Genomic DNA, 24,133 nt, shown 5'->3' on the forward strand with positions numbered 1-24,133 from the left:
GGCAAATTTCACAATCACACGTTGTTTTCTGTGCACACACACTCAAAGCACGTGCGCTGCAGAGGCAATTTACGTATTCTTGTATACAGTTGGTTATAAAGTCTTAAGTGAACCTAAACAGTTGAGAAAACTTGAGGAAGAAATCAGATGTGTTTCATCATATTGGTTCCGTGCAATCGGTTGTGCATTCCAGCCTAGTCTCATTGTTAACTTTCAAAGACACAAAATATACATTTTTGTTGAAGAAAGGTGCTGAAACAATTTAGTCCAAAAAGTAATGAAAATTAACTTATTTTGAGATTTTGGGTACTAGTTGAATCTATCCTGATTCTTGAAACCATTTTTTTTTTTAATCAGACTGCGAGGACATTAATTTTATTTTTAGAGTTTTTAAGTTAAATCTTCATATCTCTTAATATCTCTCACATTTTTTATTATTAATTGTTGTACCATCTAACTTTAAAATGAAGTCAAGATTTATATTAAAATGAACATCAATAACACAATTACAAACTTCTTAGCAGATATTTGAAGTTTGATTCTGTATTTCAAATCAAACATATTTGGGGGAAATAAATAGTGTTTGTATAATCTGCAACTAGTCTTTGAAGGTCAGATAGTTTAATAGGGATTAGTTTCCACCAGTAGAGGGCGCTCGTGCAACTGAAGCAATGACACATCCGAGTCTAGGAGAAGAAGAGAAGTGAGCGAGGGAAGGGAACATAAACATGTGAAGTGGAACACAGCCGTTCATTCTGCTCTAAATCTGCTGTTTTTAAGACTGTGAGTAGATTTATTTTATCATTTATTTGGAGAAATCTAAATCCAAACGATTAAACGAGTCGGTTCATTCAATGAATCATTTAGAAATGAATCAAAATGAACCGACTCATGTTGTAAACGCTCGTGAAACGTAAACTCGCTACTGACTGGTTTTTCATATTACAGTTTGTGAATATTATGATTTGTGTTTTCATTTTATGTAATGAATGAATGAAATCTTAGTAAACAGTTTTCAGTTAATGTCAATCATATCTAATGTAAGCAACATACAAATCAGCTAGAGGAGTTGTTTGGGCAAAACACTTAAAGGCAGGGTAGGCGATTTGTTCCACAAACAGTTTTTGTTAAAGAGGTCATGAACTGTGTTGGTTTATTGTTTTGTAATGTTTCCTGGGGTGCTTTTTACATCCAAAATTGTCATAATTCATGAATAAAAGGCATTTTTCCTACCCTGATTTTAACCTCTGATTTGAACGCTCTGTTTTCAGGGGCGTGTCTGCTGTGAGACTTTAGTGTAAACGCCCACTGCTGTGATTGGCTAACATCTTTGCATATGAAAATATCCAAGTATTACTCTCTCTTTTAGCACGTTTTTACTATTACAGCTCTAAGGTTCACTAATCGTGAAAAGTGTTGCATTACATTTAGATCTATGGCATTATATTTAGATTGTGGCATGAAAGGTTGCAGAGATGAACATTGTAGCCAATAGAATTAACACTGTTACTTACATGTTGTTGCGTTACTGTCGAGTCCAGGCACTGCACAATATTTTGTAATCCTCAACAGCATGTTTATTGCTTGGTAGCTCAATCTGGTTTAGCACCACATAGGCCTATGTTACTTTTGCATGTCATGCGCAAATTGGTGGGCAGGGCTAAACAAGCAGTAATGAAGTAGGCGTTGATCATCTTCTGCAGAGGCGGTGCTTGCTGCCCTTTGACGTCATAGATCCCCACTTAGTAAATCCTGTCGTTTGCTGAGTCTGGTGTCAATTAAAGCTTTTATTGGACTAACCAGGAAGTTTTCAGCTCTAAAATTTACATGATATTCTTAAAGTATGATGACCTCTTATATGTCAAAAGCTCAAGGAAAATTTGATTTCTCATGTCATGACCCCTTATTTGCATGTATATTTGCAAAATTTAGGAGCACCCAACTATTTTAAAACAACACCACTGTTTGTAGAGAAATTAAAATGTTACTGATGCAACAATCATGGCCGATTCCGATTCCGATTTTTTTTTTTTTTAATTAAATTAGCAAAATCTTATACTGTGGCTGTTTTTTTTTTTCTTTAAGCAAATTTATTTGTTGTTTATTTGCTCTATAACAGGCCAAACTGGTCTTACAAAAAACATCCGTAGCCATTTGAAAATAGAGGCAACCGCTGAATTTTAATCATGATCCAAACAAAGATGCTACACACATGTAGGATGAGCGTTTGTTTTGTTTATGTCCTGTCAGTGTAAACATTTGTGATATTTTAAATATTTTAGATAGTCTGGGATACCCCAGATAGTAATGCAGTGTGAAAAGTACAGTGATCTGACCACTTTGAAAATCGTGCAGTGTGAACTCGGCAGAAGGCTATGCAGAGGTATAGACTGACATCAGTCTCAGAGCACCAACAATAAACAGCAGCCACCATTTACAATCCCCCTGGACCAAAACAACAAGGATATGCTGCGTTCATGCCATAACTACTGTAATTTGGAAGAGATGAAAACCCTTGACGTTATACTCAGAGTGGTTAATTTGACAGTCGTTTAAATGGAAGTTTTGTAACTGACTAGTCGACTAGTCTAAGAAACGCCCTAAAGACTTGCATGTAAGCTCGCCCTGACTGACATGAAGAAAATGCATGGGAGATCAGAGGTAAAATTAAAAGAGTATCTCTTAGCCTAAGGTATTATTTTCTGTAGTGTTTTATTTTAATGTGTTAATTAAAAAGCTTTTAAATATAAATGTAACAAAGTTCAGGGCTCAGGGAAGAAGGGGGAACCAGCAAACTGTAAATGTAGGTTTTATTGACAAAATAAATAAAACAAAATTAAATGGCAGGTGCATCATGGCCATATGGAAGAGGATTAGTGCCAAGCAATAATAAAATAATAAAACCATCTCGAGATTAAAGTTGTTAAATTTCGAGAAAAAATCTTGTTAAATGTTGAGAAAAAACTTGTTAAATTTCGAGAAAAAAGTCAAGATAAAATGTTGAGAATAGACTCGTTAAATTACAAGAAAAAAACTTGTTAAATTACAAGAAAAAAGTCGTATCATTTTAAGGGCAAAATAAGTTGATTTTACATTTCATGGCATCAACACATATCAAAAAAGTTGGGACAAGGCCATGTTTACCACTGTGTGGCATCCCCTCTTCTTTTTATAACAGTCTGCAAACGTCTGGGGACTGAGGAGACAAGTTGCTCAAGTTTAGGAATAGGAATGTTGTCCCATTCTTGTCTAATACAGGCTTCTAGTTGCTCAACTGTCTTAGGTCTTCTTTGTCGCATCTTCCTCTTTATGATGCGCCAAATGTTTTCTGTGGGTGAAAGATCTGGACTGCAGACTGGCCATTTCAGTACCCGGATCCTTCTACGCAGCCATGATGTTGTAATTGATGCAGTATGTGGTCTGGCATTGTCATGTTGGAAAATGCAAGGTCTTCCCTGAAAGAGACGACGTGTGGATGGGAGCATATGTTGTTCTAGAACTTGGATATACCTGTCAGCATTGATGGTGCCTTTCCAGATGTGTAAGCTGCCCATGCCACATGCACTCATGCAACCCCATACCATCAGAGATGCAGGCTTCTGAACTGAGCGCTGATAACAACTTGGGTTGCCCTTGTCCTCTTTAGTCCGGATGACGTGGCGTCCCAGTTTTCCAAAAAGAACTTCAAACTTTGATTCGTCTGACCACAGAACAGTTTTCCACTTTGCCACAGTCCATTTTAAATGAGCCTTGTCCCAGAGAAAATGCCTGCGCTTCTGGATCATGTTTAGATATGGCTTCTTTTTTGATCTATAGAGTTTTAGCTGGCAACGGCGAATGGCACGGTGGATTGCGTTCACCGACACCGTTTTCTGGAAGTATTCCTGAGCCCATGTTGTGATTTCCATTACAGTAGCATTCCTGTATGTGATGCAGTGCCGTCTAAGGGCCCGAAGATCATGGGCATCCAGTATGGTTTTCTGGCCTTGACCCTTACGCACAGAGATTGTTCCAGATTCTCTGAATCTTTGGATGATATTATGCACTGTAGATGATGATAACTTCAAACTCTTTGCAATTTTTCTCTGAGAAACTCCTTTCTGGTTTTGCTCCACTATTTTTTGCTGCATTATTGGGGGAATTGGTGATCCTCTGCCCATCTTGACTTCTGAGAGACACTGCCACTCTGAGAGGCTCTTTTTATACTCAATCATGTTGCCAATTGACCTAATAAGTTGCAAATTGGTCCTCCAGCTGTTCCTTATATGTACATTTAACTTTTCCGGCCTCTTATTGCTACCTGTCCCAACTTTTTTGGAATGTGTAGCTCTCATGAAATCCAAAATGAGCCAATATTTGGCATGACATTTTAAAATGTCTCACTTTCAACATTTGATATCTTATCTGTATTCTATTGTGAATAAAATCTAAGTTTATGAGATTTGTAAATTATTGCATTCTTTTTTTATTCACAATTTGTACAGTGTCCCAACTTTTTTGGAATCGGGTTTGTACAATCAGATTAATACACTGGACATTCACATAGTAATTCTAGCTAAAAACCTAAGCCCCAACCCCAGACCTTACCCTAAACCTACCCTTCCATAAAATCAAGATTCACTGTAGAGTTTAATATTTAAAATGCTTTAAAAGCTGAGGAAAACGGTCTGGTGAAATGTTATATGACCTTAACACTAGGTGGCGATAGTGAAGCATAAAAAGCTAGGAAAGTGAAGCAGAAAGTGTAGTAGTGGTGACGTCAGCGAATCCAGAGGGAGGGGCTCTGATGACATGCGAATGTCTGTTTCTTTATAGGGCGTTACTTAAGGTAGGGGGTGTAATTTGTTAATTTGCTAGACTCTCCGAAAATTGCCTACCCTACTTTTAAAGCTGGATAATTGAGAGTGATTGTAAGTGTGATGAGCAACAGCGACCATAATTCACACCTTCAGTCAATGAAGCCACTCCCACAGCCGTTCATGAGTTTAAATGCTGGGGAATATTCTTCCCACAGGAGAAGAAGCAGCAAGCAGGAGGAATTACTGCAGAAGAAACTACTGACATACTATTGTAAAGATGGAGTTAAAGGAAGAACCCTGCAGAATAAAAGAAGAAGATACAGAGGAAAGGATAGGTTGGTGTTTTCCTTCCTTCTCTTTAATGACTGATGAGGAACAATAAAGCCCTGGGAATACTTAGGTTTTTTTATGCATATGCTAATGAACGTGGACAGTCGAATGCACAGCCTTGCAAAGTATACTTCATTTGACTCATCCGCATACACAGGCATTCGACATGCGCTGTTTTGATCAATCTGTCAGTATGAATTACAACTCATGTAAATATCTTTGTATTCTTTCATTCTAGAGTTGTACAAATTAGGCTACTTTCTAACCTCTTCGCACAATCTCTCGTCTATGTAGGCCTCCATTGTCGCTGTAGCTTGCATGCGTTCCGGTCTGTTCTGTTAAAGGTGCCCTAGAATTGAAAATTTAATTTACCTTGGCATAGTTAAATAATTAGAGTTCTGTACATGGAAATGACATACAGTGAGTCTCAAACACCATTGTTTAGTCCTTCTTATGTAAATTTGATTTGTGCAAAAGACCTCTGTAGAACAGGCGAATCTCATCATAACACCGACAGTGACGCAACAGTCAGGATCATTAATATGTACGCCCCCAAATTTTGCATATGCCAGTCCATGTTCAAGGCATTAGACAAGCCAGTATTAATGTCTGGAGCTGCACAGAGCCGAATCAACAGACTTTATGCAGGTAAGCAAGCAAGGACAACAGCGAAAAATGGCAGATGGAGCAATAATAACTGACATGATCCATGATATCATATTTTTAGTGATATTTGTAAACTGTCTTTCTAAATATTTCGTTAGCATGTTGCTAATGTACTTTTAAATGTAGTTAAAGTTACCATCGTTTCTTACTGTATTCACAGAGACAAGAGCCGTCATTATTTTCATTATTAAACACTTGCAGTCTGTATAATTCATAAACACAACTTCATTCTTTATAAATCTCTCCAACAGTGTGTAATGTTAGCTTTAGCCACGGAGCACTATCAAACTCATTCAGAATCAAATGTAAACATCCAAATAAATACCATACTCACATGATCCAACGCATGCATGAAGTATGCATGACGAACACTTTGTAAAGATCCATTTTGAGGGTTATATTAGCTGTGTGAACTTTGTTTATGCTATGTATTATAGAGTTCCGAGCTTGGGGGCGGGGAGCGCAGGCATTTAAAGGGGACCCGCGCTGAATCGGCGCATTTATAATTATGCCCCAAAATAGGCAGTAAAAAAAACCTGAATAAAAATAAATCTATGAGGTATTTTAAGCTGAAACTTCACAGACACATTCAGAGGACACCTTAGACTTATATTACATCTTGTGAAAAAGCATTCTAGGGCACCTTTAATACAGTTTTTCTTTGACTGCCTTGTGAATTGACGCCCCTAGGGCATGGTTGCCACCTTGTGGGTAAACTATTTACTGCAAAACAAATTATATACTACCTGGGCGTACAAGAATGCATGGTTACAAAAATCAGGCGGTGCGCGTACAGTACACTCATACTCTTCTGATGATGAAATTCATGTCACGTGCACTGTACGCTGACCCTCCTGTATGCGTAAAAAGTGAATTATACTTTGGGCTTTAGGTGAAAACTGACAAGAATACATCTAGAACTATATACTAGTAGACAGAAGTAAATTAGATTTGTGCTAATTAAGAATGAACTTTATTTCTTTGTTTCTCATTTGTCCTTTTTTTAATTTAATTTAATATGCTGATTTTAGACTTTATGGAAGTAAATGAAGACAAACAGCATCATTTCACAAATGAAGATGGAAAACTGACATATAAAAATGAAGATGAACAACATCTGCTTCAAAATACTCATCATTTCAAAAATGAAGATGGAAATGCAGCCGTTTCAAAGACTGAAGAGAATTTTACACAGAAACAAGCTGGAAAATCTGGAGTCAAAAAATCTTTAACCTGTTCTGAGTGTGGAAAGATTTTCACATATAAATCACACTTTAACAGACACATGAGAATTCACACTGGAGAAAAACCTTTCACCTGCTCTGAGTGTGGAAAGAGTTACAAACATGAAGGACACCTTAAGGTACACATGATAATTCACACTGAAGAGAGGCCTTATACATGCGCTCAGTGTGGAAAGAGTTTCTGTCGCAAAGAGGACTTAAATGTACATACGAGGAATCACAATGGAGAAAAAACTTTCACATGCTCTGAGTGTGGAAAGAGTTACATGACTAAATCAGAGCTTAACAGACACACAAGAATTCACACTGGAGAAAAACTATTTACATGCACTCAATGTGGAAAGAGTTGTGTACAAAAATCAAACCTTTTAAGACACATGAGAATTCACACTGGAGAGAGGCCTTATGCGTGCTCTCAGTGTGGAAACAGTTTCACATCCAAAACCGCTCTCAATGATCATCTGCACTTTCACTCTGGAGTAAAGTCATTCAGCTGCGATCAGTGTGATAAAACATTTGTTGTGGAATCAGGCTTAAGAAGACACCTTAGACTTCATGCTGCTGTGAAGCCTCACATTTGTTATTTTTGTGGAAAGTGTTTTACACGACTGCAACATTTAAAAGAGCATGAAAGTATTCATACTGGTGTAAAACCTTATATGTGCTCGGACTGTGGGAAGACCTTCATTACATCAGGTGCATTAAAAAAACACCAGAGAATTCATACTGGAGAGAAGCCGTACAAGTGCTCACATTGTGGAAAGAGTTTCGCTCATTCAGGACACGTGAAAGATCATATGAGAGTTCATACTGGAGAGAAACCACACCAGTGCTCTTCATGTAGGAAGAGTTTCACCCGATTATTTAATCTATGGACTCATAAGAAAAAGTGTTGCCCAAAGTTGTCTAATTAGCAAATGTTCATGTTTAGATCCATGACTTTTAAATAATTTTATATTTAGATTAAGCAAAAGAAGGAATTACCTTAAATAGAGTAATTTATAATTAGTAGTGACATTTGATTGTTTGACAAGGGGAATCTTTGGGGAAGGTCAAAATTGTAGTGTTTTGCATTCTAAGTAGGGGTGTAACTGATCACAGTTGATCCGTGATCCGTACGAACAGGCCCCATGGTTCAGAACGCATGTGATTCATGGATTAACAGCATTTAGCCATTATATAGTGAAAGTTTATTGTTTGCACGTAATTGTGTCTTACCAATTTAAAACACTCAAGCTTTTTTAAACAATTCAAATGCAAAAAGAAGAGGCAAATTTCACAATCACACGTTGTTTTCTGTGCACACACACTCAAAGCACATGTGCTGCAGAGGCAACTTAAGTATTCTTATACAGTTGGTTATAAAGTCTTAAGTGAACCTAAACAGTTGAGAAAACTTGTCAGATGTGTTTCATCATATTGGTTCCGTGTGTTTGGTTGTGCATTCCAGCCTGGTCTCATTGTTAATACGTCGCTATAAATACGTAACTTTCAAAGACACAAAATGTAAATTTTTGTATGTTCAGAAAGGTGCTGAAACATCCAATTTTGACGTATTTATAGCACTAAAATGTAAAAATACTTAAATTTTTTCAGCAAAATAACGTAAAATATTTTTGAATCTTTCATGTCATAAAGATATAACGTTATGTATAATTTCCCTTTATCGAGAGAAACCTCTCAGATTTCATAAAAAATATCTTAATTTGTGAAAGGCGAAAGTCTTACAGGTTTGGAATGACATAAGGGTGAGTAATTAATGACTTTTTAAAAAAGATTTTTAGGTGAACTAACTGTTTAAGTGTAACAGAGACAAATTTACAATTGATACATAAAGAAATGTAAAAAAAACCCAGGACTTTGCCTCTTCCCACTGAGCAAATTAGGTCCAGAAGACGTCTTTTTGAGGTCTTGTCTCAGGTTGAAAAGACGTCCACTGAGGGGCCAGAATGAAAGTTTTTATGACGTCTTTTTTTGACGTCTTCTGAACATCCGATATAGACGAACATACAGAATCCTTCCAAGGAGAAAATCACAATTTTTAAGCCACCATCGTGGAGATGAGTGTTTGCTTTAGTTGAGCTCTTGACCCTTGACTTTTTATATTAGATTTTGTTTGGGCAGTTAACTGAGTCATAACAGCCAGACAAGTAAAGAGAAAAGATGATCAGATGTTGGTTATGTTTTTATATAATCATTATTTGATCTGAATCACTGAACTCATTTAGAGCCCATTCTCTGAGTTAGATTTACATTATTGATTACAGCAGCACTGTGATTCTACAGCAGAAGATCAGCTTTATCAATATAATCTGAAAGATTTCACATAAGGTGTTCTGATTAAAAAAAAAATCTTTCTTTTAGGCACACACAGACATCAAGAATCAGCCTGTGAATCTCAATGACGGTGACAAAGGAAAGGAAATTACTAAGACAATTAAGCTCATAATTTATTCATGAAGCAATGCATGATGGGAGCCATGTGTGAATTTTGATTGGTGGCTCCCAGAATGCACTGCAACATGCTTTTTGATGGTCACCACTGTTGAGATTCACAGGATGATCCTTGATGTTTGTGTGTGCCTAAAATAAAAAAAAACTTTTTTCTTATTTGTTCAGCACACCTTTTCTGATTTTTTTTTAATCATATTGTAAAAGCAGGTCCTCTGCTGTAGAGTCACAGTGCTGCTGTAATCAATAACTGTAAATCCAACTCAGAGATTGGGCTCTAAATGAGCTCAGGGATTCAGATAAAATAATGATTATGTGAAAACATAACCACCACCTGATAATCTTTTTTCTTTGCTTGACTAGCTGTTACAACAGCCCAAACAAAATCTAATATAAAAAGTCAAGGGTCAAGAGCCCAACTAAAGCAAACACTCATCTCCACGATGGTGGCTTAAAAATTGTGATTTTCTCCTTGGAAGGATTCTGTGTGTTCGTCTATATCGGATGTTCAGAAGACGTCAAAAAAAGACGTCATAAAAACTTTCATTCTGGCCCCTCAGTGGACGTCTTTTCAACCTGAGACAAGACCTCAAAAAGACGTCTTCTGGACCTAATGTGTGTGTGTGTGTGTATATGTATATATAATATATAATATACTGGTTATCGGCAGCTTTTTGTGCATTTATGTTCTTTATGGGAAAATGCTTATGCAATTAATCTCATTGGATTCATATTCTGGTCGCATTTTCTTGCTAGTATAGTATGCATCATCAAATCTTTTATTCAAAAAACTAGTTTTTACCAAGCAAACAGCAGAAATGCCAACAAACTCTGAAAGACCTTGCCTGGGGATAAGGTTTAAGGTCATTTAGGCTCTTATATTATATGGTTATATGTTATTTTAACAAACAATTTAGTCCAAAAAAGTAATGAAAATTAACTTATTTTGAGATTTTGGGTACTAGTTGAATCCATCCTGATTCTTGAAACAATTTGTTTATCAGACTGTGAGGACATTTTATTTTTAGAGTTTTTAAGTTAAATCTTCATATCTCTTAATATCTCTCACATTTTTATTATTAATAGTTGTACCATCTAACTTTAAAATGAAGTCAAGATTTATATTAAAATGAACATCAGTTAACACAATTACAAACTTCTTAGCAGATATTTGAAGTTTGACTGTTTATCACAAATCAAACATATTTGGGGAGATAAATAGTAATTGTATAATCTGCAACTAGTCTTCATCATCATCATCATCATCTTCTTCTTCTTCTTCTTAATTTATTGGCGGTTGGCAGACCAGCTTTCAGTGCATTACCGCCACCAACTGAACTGGAGTGTGGAGCATCGATGGGAAATGAGAAAAAAAACCAAACAAAAAAAACCCTATATTCTTAAATCAATTCCTGTTTCCTTTAAAAACCTTAATATTGCATATTGCATAGGAATTCGTCCAATTTTTTTTTGCCAGAATATTTTTTAATGATATTGTATTATGCTCCATTTCCTTCATCTTATCCTTTAACTCTTGTCTTTTATTTTTATATGCTATGCAATTTATGAGAACGTTCAACTGTTTCTGGTTCATTACACTTATTGCACTTCCCTGTAGGATGTTTATTGATTTTATGTAAACTATAATTTAACCCTGTGTGTCCTATGTGAAGTCTAAAAATTAATGATTCTTTCCTTCTTAATTTTGAATTCCAATATCCTTTCCCCACTTTTTTTCTGAATCTGAAACAGGTGTCACCCCTTCATCTCTCTTTCCCATCACTTCTGCCAGATGTCATGTGCCGCCTTACGAATACATGTTTTTGCTTCTGATTTACTCATATCAATGTGAATCTCTACATTTCTGCTTTTAAGTTAGTTCTTTGCCAGAATATTTACCACCTCATTGCCCTCCACCGCTACATGTGCCGGAACCCAAAGAAATCTTTTGTCATTTCCTTTATTATTTAGCCTGTATAATGACTGTAAAATTTCAAATACAATATCTTGTCTACCATCAGAATGACCAGATTGTAAACTTTCCAAGGCTGCCATAGAATCAGTACATAACTGCCATCTCAATATTCTTTTCCCCCACCCACTGTAAAGCAAGGAGAATTGCAACTAATTCAACAGTGAATACTGATAAATTATCTGTTGTTCTCTTTTTGATGGTACTCTGATATTTTGAAATAATTGCGTACCTATCTATCCTATACTGCAATTATTTCCTTGAGTATGTTCCCAGCACTCATGAAATACATATCTAGTAGGGTGTGATTCCTTATGCCCTTTCAATGTTACCCAGTATACACAACTGTTGACATCTCACTGCTCTCACAAAGGCATTTCACCCACTTCCACTTGCAGCGCTGCAGCTGGGGATGTTTTAAACGCCCCACAACATATTCTAAGTGCCTGAGTTTGTACTGCATCAATTTTCTTTAAAAGTGTTTCACATGCTGACCCATATGCTATGCAACCATAGTCTACTGCAGATCTTATAAGGGCACAATATATGTTTCTAAGTGAGTTAAAGCTTGCACCCCACTCACAACCTCTGCAACTAGTCTTTGAAGGTTAGATAGTTTAATAGGGATTGGTTTCCGCCAGTAGAGGGCGCTCGTGCATCCGAAGCAATAACACACATCCGAGTCTAGGAGAAGAAGAGAAGTGAGCGAGGGAAGGGAACATAAACATTAGAAGTGAAACACAGCCGTTCATTCTGATCTAAATCTGCTGTTTTTCAGACTGTGAGTACATTTATTTTATAATTTATTTGGAGAAATTCAAATCCAAGCGACTTGGTTGATTTAGTGATCAGCAATGAATCAAAATGAGCCGTATGGTGCGGCGTCTAAAAGTATTAGGCATCGCCTCTGAATAATCACCAAGACTGACGAGTTTGTGTATATTAGATTGTATACCCGGCCGGTGCGAGACTCATTCCCATCTTCCCACAGGAGAAGAAGCAGTAGCAATCAGGAGGAATTACTCCAGGAGAAACTACTGACATACTATTGTAAAGATGGAGTTTAAGGAAGAACCCTGCAGAATAAAAGAAGAAGATACAGAGGAACAAATAGGTTGGTTTTTTCCTTTCTTCTCTTTAATGACTGATGAGGAACATTAAAGCCCTGGGAATACTTAGGTTTTTTTTATGCGTATGCTAATGAACGTGGACAGTCGAATGCACAACCTTGCAAAGTATACTTCATTTGACTCGTACGCATACACAGGCATTCGACATGCGCAGTTTTGATCAATCTGTCAGTATGAGTTACAACTCATGTAAATATCTTTGTATTCTTTCATGCTAGAGTTGTACAAATGAGGCTACTTTCTAACTTCTTCGCACAATCTCTTGTCTAAGTAGACCTCCATTGTTGCTGTAGCTTGCATGCGGTCCGGTCTGTTTTGTTAATGCAGTTTTTCTTTGACTACCTTGTGAATCGACGCCCCCAGGGCACGGTTGCCACCTTGTGGGTAAATTAATGACTTCAAAACAAATCATATGCACAGTTACAAAAATCAGGCGGTGCGCGTACAGTACACTCATACTCTTCTGATGATGAAATTTGTGTCACATGCACTGTACGCTGACCCTCCTGTATGCGTAAAAAGTGAATTATACTTTGGGCTTTAGATGAAAACTGACATAAGAATACATCTAGAACTAGATACTACAGTAGTAGACAGAAGTAAATTAGATTTGTGTTAAATTAAGAATGAACTTTATTTCTTTGTTTCTCATTTGTCTATTTTAAATTTAATTGAATATGTTTATTTTAGACCTGATGGAATTAAATGAAGACAAACAGCATCATTTCACAAATGAAGATGGAAAACTGACATATAAAAATGAAGATGAACATCTGCTTCAAAATCCTCATTTCAAAAATGAAGATGGAAAACTGACAGATAAAAATGAAGACAAACAACATCTGCTTCAAAAAACAAAAAATGAAGATGGAAATGCGACCGTTTCAAAGACTGAAGAGAATTTTACACAAAAACTAGCTGGGAAATCTCGAGTCAAAAAATCTTTAACCTGTTCTGAGTGTGGAAAGATTTTCACATATAAATCACACTTTAACAGACACATGAGAATTCACACTGGAGACAAACCAGTCACCTGCTCTGAGTGTGGAAAGAGTTACATGACTAAATCAGAGCTTAAGAGACACACGAGAATTCACACTATAGAAAAAATGTTCACATGCACTCAATGTGGAAAGAGTTGCGGACAAAAATCAAACCTTTTAAGACACATGAGAATTCACACTGTAGAGAGGCCTTTACGTGCTCTCAGTGTGGAAACAGTTTCACATCCAAAACCGCTCTTAATGACCATCTGCACGTTCATTCTGGAGTGAAGTCATTCAGCTGCGATCAGTGTGATAAAACATTTGTTGTGGAATTAGGCTTAAGAAGACACCTTAGACTCCATGCTGCTGTGAAGCCTCACATTTGTTATTTTTGTGGAAAGTGTTTTACACGACTGCAACATTTAAAAGAGCATGAAAGTATTCATACTGGTGTAAAACCTTATATGTGCTCTGACTGTGGGAAGACCTTCATTACATAATTAATGATTTAAAAAAAAAAAAAAAAAAAGATTTTTAGTTGAACTAACCATTTAAGTGTAACAGAGACAAATTTATAATTGATACATAAAGAAATGTAAAAAAAAAAAAAAAAAAAACAGGACTTTGCCTCATGTTTGTGAGTGATTTTTATATATATATATCACATCACACACACACTATATACAGGGAGTGCAGAATTATTAGGCAAGTTGATTTTTTGATCATATTTTTTTTCCAAGTACATTTTACCAATTCCAATCCACATCAATCATAATAACTACTATTAATATTGTTTTTAATCATTTATAAGTGATACATAATTGTTCATGAAGGCTGGAAATGAAAAATGCCTTATATTCAGGTGTGCAGAATTATTAGGCAGGTTTTCTTTTACAGGCCAAATGAGCCAAAAAAGAGATTTAACTCAGACTGAAAAGTCAAAAATGATTAAATACTCATGAGAAGGACGCAATACTAATGCAATACTAGAAATTGCAAAGTTAAAGCATGACCAATGGACAGCAAAATGCTCATTGGGTCAGCGGGGTCATACAAAAACAGGTGGAAAAGAAAAGACGCATGTTAACTGCAAAAGAATTAAGAATTAAGGTGAAGAATTAAGTGTGAAACCATCAGGAACCCTTTAGTCTCCAGCGCCACCATTTTCCAGAACTGCAACCTACCTGGAGTCTCCAGAAGTGTGAGGTATCAGGATCTCAGAGACTTAGGCTAGCTAAAGAATCCTAAAAAATGACCTGCTCTTAATAAAAATCACAAGCTGAAGTGTTAGAAAATACATTAAGACTGGGTTTTTATAGGCCTTATAGACAGACAGATTGAGAGTGACTCTTGAAGGACCAGCACCACATCCTCTTGTACCACCGTTTGAAGAATTTATCTTCCAGAATCTGGCAGTAAGATGTGGGAGTTCACTTTTAGTCCATCTCTTATCCTGAAATGTCCGTCTTGCAGATATGGACTAAAAATGATCTTCTAAAACTTACTGTCAGATTTTGGAAGATGAATTCTTCAAACGGTGGTACAAGAGGATGTGGTGCTGGTCCTTCAAGAGTCACTCTCAAGCCGTCTGTCTATAAGGCCTATAAAAACCCAGTCTTCATGTATTTTCTAACACTTCAGCTTGTGATTTTTATTAAGAGCGGGCCATTTTTTAGGATTCTTTAGCTAGCCTAAGTCTCTGAGATCCTGACACCTCACACTTCTGGAGACTCCAGGTAGGTTGCAGTTCTGGAAAATGGTGGCGCTGGAGACTAAAGGGTTCCTGATGGTTTCACACTTAATTCTTCACCTTAATTCTTAATTCTTTTGCAGTTAACATGCGTCTTTTCTTTTCCACCTGTTTTTGTATGACCCCGCTGACCCAATGAGCATTTTGCTGTCCATTGGTCATGCTTTAACTTTGCAATTTCTAGTATTGCATTAGTATTGCGTCCTTCTCATGAGTATTTAATCATTTTTGACTTTTCAGTCTGAGTTAAATCTCTTTTTTGGCTCATTTGGCCTGTAAAAGAAAACCTGCCTAATAATTCTGCACACCTGAATAATAGGCGTTTTTCATTTCCAGCCTTCATGAACTATTACGTATCACTTATAAATGATTAAAAACAATATTAATGGTAGTTATTAAGATTGATGTGGATTGGAATTGGTAAAATGTACTTGGAAAAAAAATATGATCAGAAAATCAACTTGCCTAATAATTCTGCACTCCCTGTATGTATATATATATATTGGCTATTGGCAGCTTTTTGTGCATTTATGTTCTTTATGGGAAAATAAAATCTCTGAAAGACCGTGCCTGGGGATAAGGTTTAAGGTCATTTAGGCTCTTATTATATTATTTGGTTATATGTTATATTTTGACAAACAATTTAGTTCAAAAAAGTAATGAAAATTTACTTATTTTGAGATTCTTTAAACAACTGTTTATCAGACTGTGAGGACATTAATTTTATTTTAAGAGCTTTTAAGTTAAATCTTAATATCTCTTAATATCTCACATTTTTATTATTAATAGTTGTACCATCTAACTTTACAATTAAGTCAAGATTTATATTAAAACGAACATCAACACACAACAGTCGAAGGAGTTCAGAAGGTAAATACAGTTGCAAACTTCTTAGCAGATATTTGAAGTTTGATTCTTTATCCCAAATCAAACATATTTGGGGAGATAAAAAGTGCTTGTATAATCTGCAACTAGTCTGTGAAGGTTAGATAGTTTAATAGGGATTAGTTTCTGCCAGTAGAGGGCGCTCGTGCAACCGAAGCAATGACACACATCCGAGTCTAGGAGAAGAAGAGAAGTGAGCGAGGGAAGGGAACATAAACATGAGAAGTGGAACACAGCCGTTCATTCTGCGCTAAATCTGCTGTTTTTCAGACTGTGAGTAGATTTATTTTATAATTTATTTGGAGAAATCTAAATCCAAGCGACTAAACGAGTCGGTTCATTCAGTGAATCATTTAGAAATTAATCAAAATGAACCGACTGATATTGTAAACGCTCGTGAAACTCGCTACTGACTGGTTTTTCATATTACAGTTTGTGAATATTATGATTTGTTTTCATTTTATGTAATGAACGAATGAAACTCAATAAACAGTTTTCAATTCATGTAAATCATATCTAATGTAAGCAACATACAAATCAGCTAGAGGAGTTGTTTGGGCAAAACACTTAAAGGTGCAATATGTAATATTTTTGCAGTAAAATATCCAAAAACCACTAGGCCAGTGTTATATATTTTGTTCACTTGAGTACTTACAATAAATGTTTCTAACTATTTGTAAATCATGAGAAAATTGCAATTTTAACCAAGGCTCCGTGACGTGTGAGGAGTCACCTGTCAATTGCATCATACCCGCGTTACCCTCGGTTTCCGGTTTTATTTTGTAGAAACCATGGAAACACCAAAGACGGAATTAACAGTAATACATAATTTTCTCCATCATACAATAAGTTTTAAAATTAATTCCATGCCATTTATCAACACAAGCCATCCAGCATTTAATATAATATTCTAAAATTGATCTATCTTACTGCAGTGTGTAACAGTGTTGCACAGCAGCCACCTGAGCGAACGCACAGAGTAACGTTATAACATAATTTTCAACACACTCAAATGCATCTAATAATAAACAGAGCTACGTTAACGTTACCTCATACCAAAGAGTATATTCTTTGCTCATACTCATGACCAGAAAAGCGGAAACAGCGCGGAAACGATGACTGTATCATAATAAATGTTCCGCTGCTCGTGAGGCGTGTGTTGCGCAATCGCTCCAGCTCCCACAACACTCGGTCCTGCTCTACTTCAAATAACCTCATCCATGAACATGATTTGTTCCCGAGTCCTATCCCTATTCTTTTGCACCGTCCATTGAGATGGAGACCACATGTCCCAAAACGTGGCATCATCAAGCTACGCCTTTGTTTTGAATAGGCTTCTAGCGACCTCTAGTGGCCAAAATTATTACATATTGTACCTTTAAAGGCAGGGTAGGCGATTTGTTCCAGAAACAGTTTTTGTAAAGATTGACCAAATTTTTATAACCAATAAGTATGAACAGGGGCGGCGCTAGGGGTGGGCTAAGGGGGCTGGAGCCCCGAATGTTTTTCCAAAAGCCCCGAATCTTTCAGGTTTGAGGTTTCTTAACAGTGCTGTCAAAATATAATTTTCTAAACATATCTCTCTATTAAAATACGTTAAGCAGTTCAATACCGCTTTTCTACAGTATCCATACACCGGCAGCGCTTTCTCTCTTCTCTCCGACAGCGAGTTCACGCACACCGCAGCTGAACACAGACACGCCTCCTGTCACTCACTCAGAGCAGCGGCAGGCCTCGAGACGCTCGTTCGGTACGGTTGAAGGGTTTTTGTTATGATATAACTAATATGACAACTTTAGCACATATGCCAGCTAAATATTCATTTCATTGTTTCCCATCAATGACCCTGTGCTGCCGCCATTGTTTCATAATCAACCGAAAATTTAAAATATACATAGCTGGTCTGTAACGTTGTATTTTGCCAACGAACTAAAATCGAAACCGTGATATGGCTTTGTGCCTTTATAAAACAGCAAAATACAGCGATTAAGTATACAGTCTGTTTGTGCTGCGTGTTTTAAAGAGAAGTGCGCACATTTGCTCGAGATCAAACTGGTGATCTGGTGATCAAAATAAAAGCGCAAGGATTTATCTTATTAATTACTACAAAAGTAGGTTATTGTATATATTCCCTATTCTGTTGTGCAAAGTAACTTTTGTGTAAAATAATTTTTGTCTACTGTTGTGTAATTTTTTATTTTTAAATTGAATTTAGAGTGCATTTGTTACAATATGTGGATATAACTGTCATATGAATAATTATATAGGCCTAAAACACTATTATATTATTATTTTTATATTATTGTAATAATTGTTTGGCATCCTAAAACACAATGTAGACTGAGACAATATCACAACTAAAAAGATGTTTGAACCTTCTTTCATGTCCAGGTACAAGTCAATGCTGTTTCTTTGGTCAATTTGCATACTGTACATAGGGTTGAAGCTCTTACTTTTGAGCTCTCAAAGTGCACCAGATTGATGCATTTAACCTTAAAATGTACAAAATTTTCTTCTGGGGGAGCATGCCCCCAGACCACCCTAGAGGAGGTACACCAAACATAGTTTTACAAATTATTATGGGAAATAATGAACATTTTCTACAACAAAGTTCCTTTAATGACAGTAAAGCTGTTAACAGAAAATTAAAATGTCACTGGGCAAAATATTTGGGCTAAGCCCCGAATGTTCACAACGTCTGGCTCCGCCCCTGAGTATGAATATAGCATGTAAAAATAATTCTACACGTTCGCTTTGCCTACCCTTACGATCATGTCATAGCAGGCATTGTGCATTTTTTTTAATACTGCAGCTGCCTACATGCACAAGAGGCATCTGTTTACACTTGTACGCACGTTTTCAGCTGTAGACGGAGATCGTTTCTGGAACGCCAGTGTAGACGAGGACTGTTTTCATTTACACGGCACCAATGTAAACGGTGTCCACTTCTCGCATGTGTTTGGTTGTGAAACATAGTTTGCGAACCAGACAGTGGTATCTGAATGCTACCCCAGATAGTCATGCAGTGTGAAAAGTACAGTGATCTGACGACTTTGAAAATCGTGCAGTGTGAACTTGGCAGAAGGCTATGCAGAGGTGTAGACAGACATCAGTCACAGAGCGCCAAAAACAAACAGCAGCCACCATTTACAATCCTCCTGAACCAAAACAACAAGGATATGCTGCGTTCATGCCATAATTACTTTAATTTGGAAGGGATGAAAACCATTGACGTTATACTCAGAGTGGTTCGTGACTGGAATTTATTAGGGATGCGCACTTTGACTAATTTCACAGTTGTTTAAATGGACGCATAAAGCTTGCATAAAACTTTTTTTTTTTTCTAATTCAAAATACTCCCATTACTGAGCTCGCCCCGACTGACACGAAGAAAATGCATGGGAGATCAGAGGTAAAAATTAAAGGAATATCTCTTAGCCTAAGGTGTTTTTTTCTGTAGTGTTTTATTTTAATGTGTTAATTAAAAAGCTTTTAAATATAAATGTTACAAAGTTCAGGGCTCAGGGAAGAAGGGGGAACCAGCAAACTGTAAATGTAGGTTTTATTGACAAAATAAATAAAACAAAATTAAATGGCAGGTGCGTCATGGCCAACTGCCGCACATACAAAACACAACTTAAATGTCCCAGGCCTGGTCCTCTCTCATCCTCCATTGTCATTACTCCTCTTTTTATCCTTCCTAAACAGGTCATGCATCCTGTGAAGAAACAAGCGTGGATGTAATTGACTAAAACAGTCTTTTGAAGTAAATTATTTTATGTTTTGTGCATAAATTGTTTGTAAGACTTATTTTGCTTTTGAAATCTTAAGTATTAAATAACATATATTTGTTAAACATAAGATAAATTATACAATCAGGTTAATACCCTAGACATACACATAGTAATTCTAGCTAAAAACCTAACCCACAAGCCCAAACCTACCCTTCCATAAAATCAAGATTTACTTATGGGGTCTGGTGAAATGCTATACGACCTTAACACTAGGTGGCGATAGTGAAGCTTAAAAAGCTAGGAAAGTGAAGCAGGAAGTGTAGTAGTAGTGATGATGGCTCTGATGACATTGCGAATGGCTGTTTCATTATGAGGGCATAACTTGAGGTAGGGGGTGTAATTTGTTGGCGTATGGTTTGTTGTACTGAGGGCCGCAGTTGGACATGCTTACTTTTTTTGCTCCCTGCTGTACGCTTTCATGTGTTTTGGAGTTTTGGTTTGGCTTTGAAGACGCACTGCAGGGAGGGTGAGATCTTATGCTTTCAAAGCTCACTATTGCTTGCCTCTCTGAAAATTACCTACCCTACCTTTAAAGCTGGATAATTGAGAGTGATTGTAAGTGTGATGATCATCTGCTAAATGAGCAACAGCGACCATAATTCACACCTTCAGTCAGTGAAGCCGCTCCCACAGCTGTTCATGAGAGTTGCTGGGGAATATTCCCATCTTCCCACAGGAGAAGAAGAAGAAGAAGCAGCAAGCAGGAGGAATTACTCCAGGAGAAACTACTGACATACTATTGTAAAGATGGAGTTTAAAGAAGAACCCTGCAGAATAAAAGAAGAAGATACAGAGGAACAAATAGGTTAGTGTTTTCCTTCCTTTTCTTTAATGACTGATGAGGAACATTAAAGCCCTGGGAATACTTGAATACTACTGAATGAACCTGGACAGTTGAAGCACAACCTTGCAAAGTATGCTTCATTTGATTCGTCCGCATACACAGGCATTCGACATGCGCAGTTTTGATCAATCTGTCATTATGAGTTACATCTCATGTAAATATCTTTGTATTCTTTCATGCTAGAGTTGTATAAATGAGGCTACTTTCTAACTTCTTCGCACAATCTCTCATCTATGTAGGCCTCCATTGTCGCTGTAGCTTGCATGCGTTCCGGTCTGTTTTGTTAATGCAGTTTTTCTTTGACTACCTTGTGAATCAACGCCCCCAGGCAACTGTGCCACCTTGTGGATAATCTAATTACTGCAAAAAGAAATTTAATGCACATTAATGTGTGGTTACAAAAATCGGGTGGCACAAGTATGCGCAAAGTACACTGACCCCTGAGTATTTGTAAAAAATGAAGTATACTTTGGGTTTTAGATGAGAACTGATATAAGAATATATCTAGAGCTAGATACTATAAGTAGACTTAGTAGTAAACTAGATTTGTGTTAATTTAAGAATTAAATGTATTTCTTTGTTTCTCAGTTGTTCTTTTTTAATTGAATTTAATATGTTGATTTTAGACCTGATGGAAGTAAATGAAGACAAACATAATTTCACAAATGAAGATGGAAAACTAACTTTTAAAAATGAAGACGAACAACATCTGTTTCAAAAACCTCATCATTTCAAAAATGAAGATGGAAATGCAGCCGTTTCAAAGACTGAAGAGAATTTCACACAAAAACAATCTGGAGAATCTGGAATCAAAGGATCTTTAACCTGCTCTGAGTGTGGAAAGAGTTACACATATAAATCACGCCTTGACAGACACATGAGAATTCACACTGGAGAAAAACCGTTCACCTGCTCTGAGTGTGGAAAGAGTTACAAACATGAAGCACACCTTAAAGTACACATGAGATCTCACACTGGAGAGAGGCCTTATACATGCGCTCAGTGTGGAAAGAGTTTCAGTCGCAAAGAGGACTTAAATGTGCATGCGAGAGTTCACAATGGAGAAACACCATTCATATGCTCTGAGTGTGGAAAGATTTTCACATATAAATCACACTTTAACAGACACATGAGAATTCACACTGGAGAAAAACCTTTCACCTGCTCTAAGTGTGGAAAGAGTTTCAAACATGAAGCACACCTTAAGGTACACATGATAATTCACACTGAAGAGAGGCCTTATACATGTGCTGAGTGTGGAAAGAGTTTTTGTCGCAAAGAGGACTTACATGTACATTCGAGAAATCACAATGGAGAAAAACCGTTCACATGCTCTGAGTGTGGAAAGAGTTACACGACTAAGTCAGAGCTTAACAGACACACAAGAATTCACACTGGAGAAAAAATGTTCACATGCACTCAATGTGGAAAGAGTTGCGGACAAAAATCAAACCTTATAAGACACATGAGAATTCACACTGGAGAGAGGCCTTATGCGTGCTCTCAGTGTGGAAACAGTTTCACATCCAAAACCGCTCTCAATGATCATCTGCACTTTCACTCTGGAGTGAAGTCATTCAGCTGCGATCAGTGTGATAAAACATTTGTTGTGGAATCAGGCTTAAGAAGACACCTTAGACTCCATGCTGCTGTGAAGCCTCACATTTGTAATTTTTGTGGAAAGTGTTTTACACGACTGCAACATTTAAAAGAGCATGAAAGTATTCATACTGGTGTAAAACCTTATATGTGCTCTGGCTGTGGGAAGACCTTCATTACATCAGGTGCATTAAAAAAACACCAGAGAGTTCATACTGGAGAGAAGCCGTACAAGTGCTCACATTGTGGAAAGAGTTTCGCTCTGTCAGGAAACCTGAAAGATCATATGAGAGTTCATACTGGAGAGAAGCCGCACCAGTGCTCTTCATGTAGGAAGAGTTTCACCCGATTATTTAATCTATGGACTCATAAGAAAAAGTGTTGCCCGAAGTTGTCTGATTAGCAAATGTTCATGTTCAGATCCATGACTTACAAAATAATACACTAACAAAGTAAATGTCTTGATATTCAGATTAATCAAAAGCTGGATAATTTGCTAAAATTAGTAGTGAAGTTTGATTAATTTGATAATGGAAACCTTTGGGTAAGGTCAAAATAATAGTTTAGAAATCTAGTGTGTTGCTCGGATGAGGCAGGATATTTATTAATATATCTTTATGATTATGCTCATCAGAAAGAAGAAGGTCATATACACCTAGGATGGCCACTGACATATAGTCCCTTAAGACCATTACTGACCAGTTATTTACACGACAGATTATGAGTTAAATTGTGTTGAGCATTAGGCTATTTAACACTAAATCTTCCTTGTGGACAAAATCTTTTTTTTTTTTTTTTTTTTTTTTTTATAAAATTCGTTTCCTAAATCTGAGTAGTACAAGACTTTTTACTTTTCCTAAGTTTACCACACACACACACACACACACACACACACACACAAAAGGTTAGACTTGATTCAACAATGTTAAGTAGTTAGGAAAAAAATCCTTAATCTGTCCTTCATGGACACTAGTGGGTGCCCATAGGAAATGAATGGGTGAGACTATAAATTCAGAGCAATTTTTTTATTTGTCCAATAAAAATCAATAAATCCAACACAATGCTGATTATACATATACATAAACGAAGGGGTGAGCCTATATATCATTCTCAATGTGGCCCACTGTCTCTCTCTCTCTCTCTCTCTCTCTCTCTCTCTCTCTCTCTCTCTCACACACACACACACACACACACACACACATAACACAAAGAACAGAATGAGACAAAAACTGAGCCAATCAGCCACTGTGCAAAACAAACACATACACTTCAAATTTAGGTTAATGCTGTTAGGTAATAGGTATATTGTTAGGTTTATTGTACATCTTTTGTCACCATTTACTTTTTTTTAGTTTTGTTAGTTTTATTTATTCTTACCTGTTTGGTACAATTTACTATTTTGAGTTATTGAAATTTGATGTTTATTGTTAGAAATAAATGATTACTGTCTCTTACTCAACATCTCCCTTGTTGATAAAATGACAAAAAGCATCTCCCAAGTAAAACCACAACCCCCCTCACCATCACCATAGATTAACAATGTTGAGTAGCTATTATATAAAACTTATCATGCAAAAGAAATATTAAAATTCTTTTAAAACTTCTACATTGTAGAACAAAACTTCAATGTATCTTATATACCACCGGTTTTTATTTTACTAATAAACTGAACATCTCAAAGGA

The 24,133-nt window shown here is 36.6% G+C and overlaps 2 protein-coding genes across 8 annotated transcripts; both read left to right on the top strand.

Annotated features, from left to right (window-relative positions):
- The first annotated feature begins 697 nt into the window (after positions 1-697).
- LOC125252636 (gastrula zinc finger protein XlCGF57.1-like) lies at positions 698-23,904 on the top strand. Of its 7 annotated transcripts, none has more exons than XM_048166095.1 (3): positions 698-783; positions 12,457-12,576; positions 21,478-23,904. In XM_048166095.1, exons 2-3 carry the CDS (start codon positions 12,519-12,521, stop codon positions 22,851-22,853), a joined length of 1,434 nt encoding a protein of 477 aa, XP_048022052.1. In that variant the 5' UTR covers positions 698-783; positions 12,457-12,518; the 3' UTR covers positions 22,854-23,904. The 7 variants fall into 7 exon arrangements, with proteins under 7 accessions (XP_048022052.1, XP_048022051.1, XP_048022053.1 ...); XM_048166094.1 differs by having other exon boundaries at positions 706-783; positions 12,454-12,576; XM_048166096.1 differs by lacking the exon at positions 698-783 and adding an exon at positions 5,024-5,134.
- Positions 5,015-8,949, top strand: LOC125252637 (oocyte zinc finger protein XlCOF6.1-like). The gene is made up of 2 exons (XM_048166097.1): positions 5,015-5,134; positions 6,827-8,949. Exons 1-2 carry the CDS (start codon positions 5,077-5,079, stop codon positions 7,951-7,953), a joined length of 1,185 nt encoding a protein of 394 aa, XP_048022054.1. The 5' UTR covers positions 5,015-5,076; the 3' UTR covers positions 7,954-8,949.
- Positions 23,905-24,133: the final 229 nt, after the last annotated feature.

Source organism: Megalobrama amblycephala, linkage group LG18 (assembly GCF_018812025.1).
Source record: "Megalobrama amblycephala isolate DHTTF-2021 linkage group LG18, ASM1881202v1, whole genome shotgun sequence".
NCBI lineage: Eukaryota > Metazoa > Chordata > Actinopteri > Cypriniformes > Xenocyprididae > Megalobrama > Megalobrama amblycephala.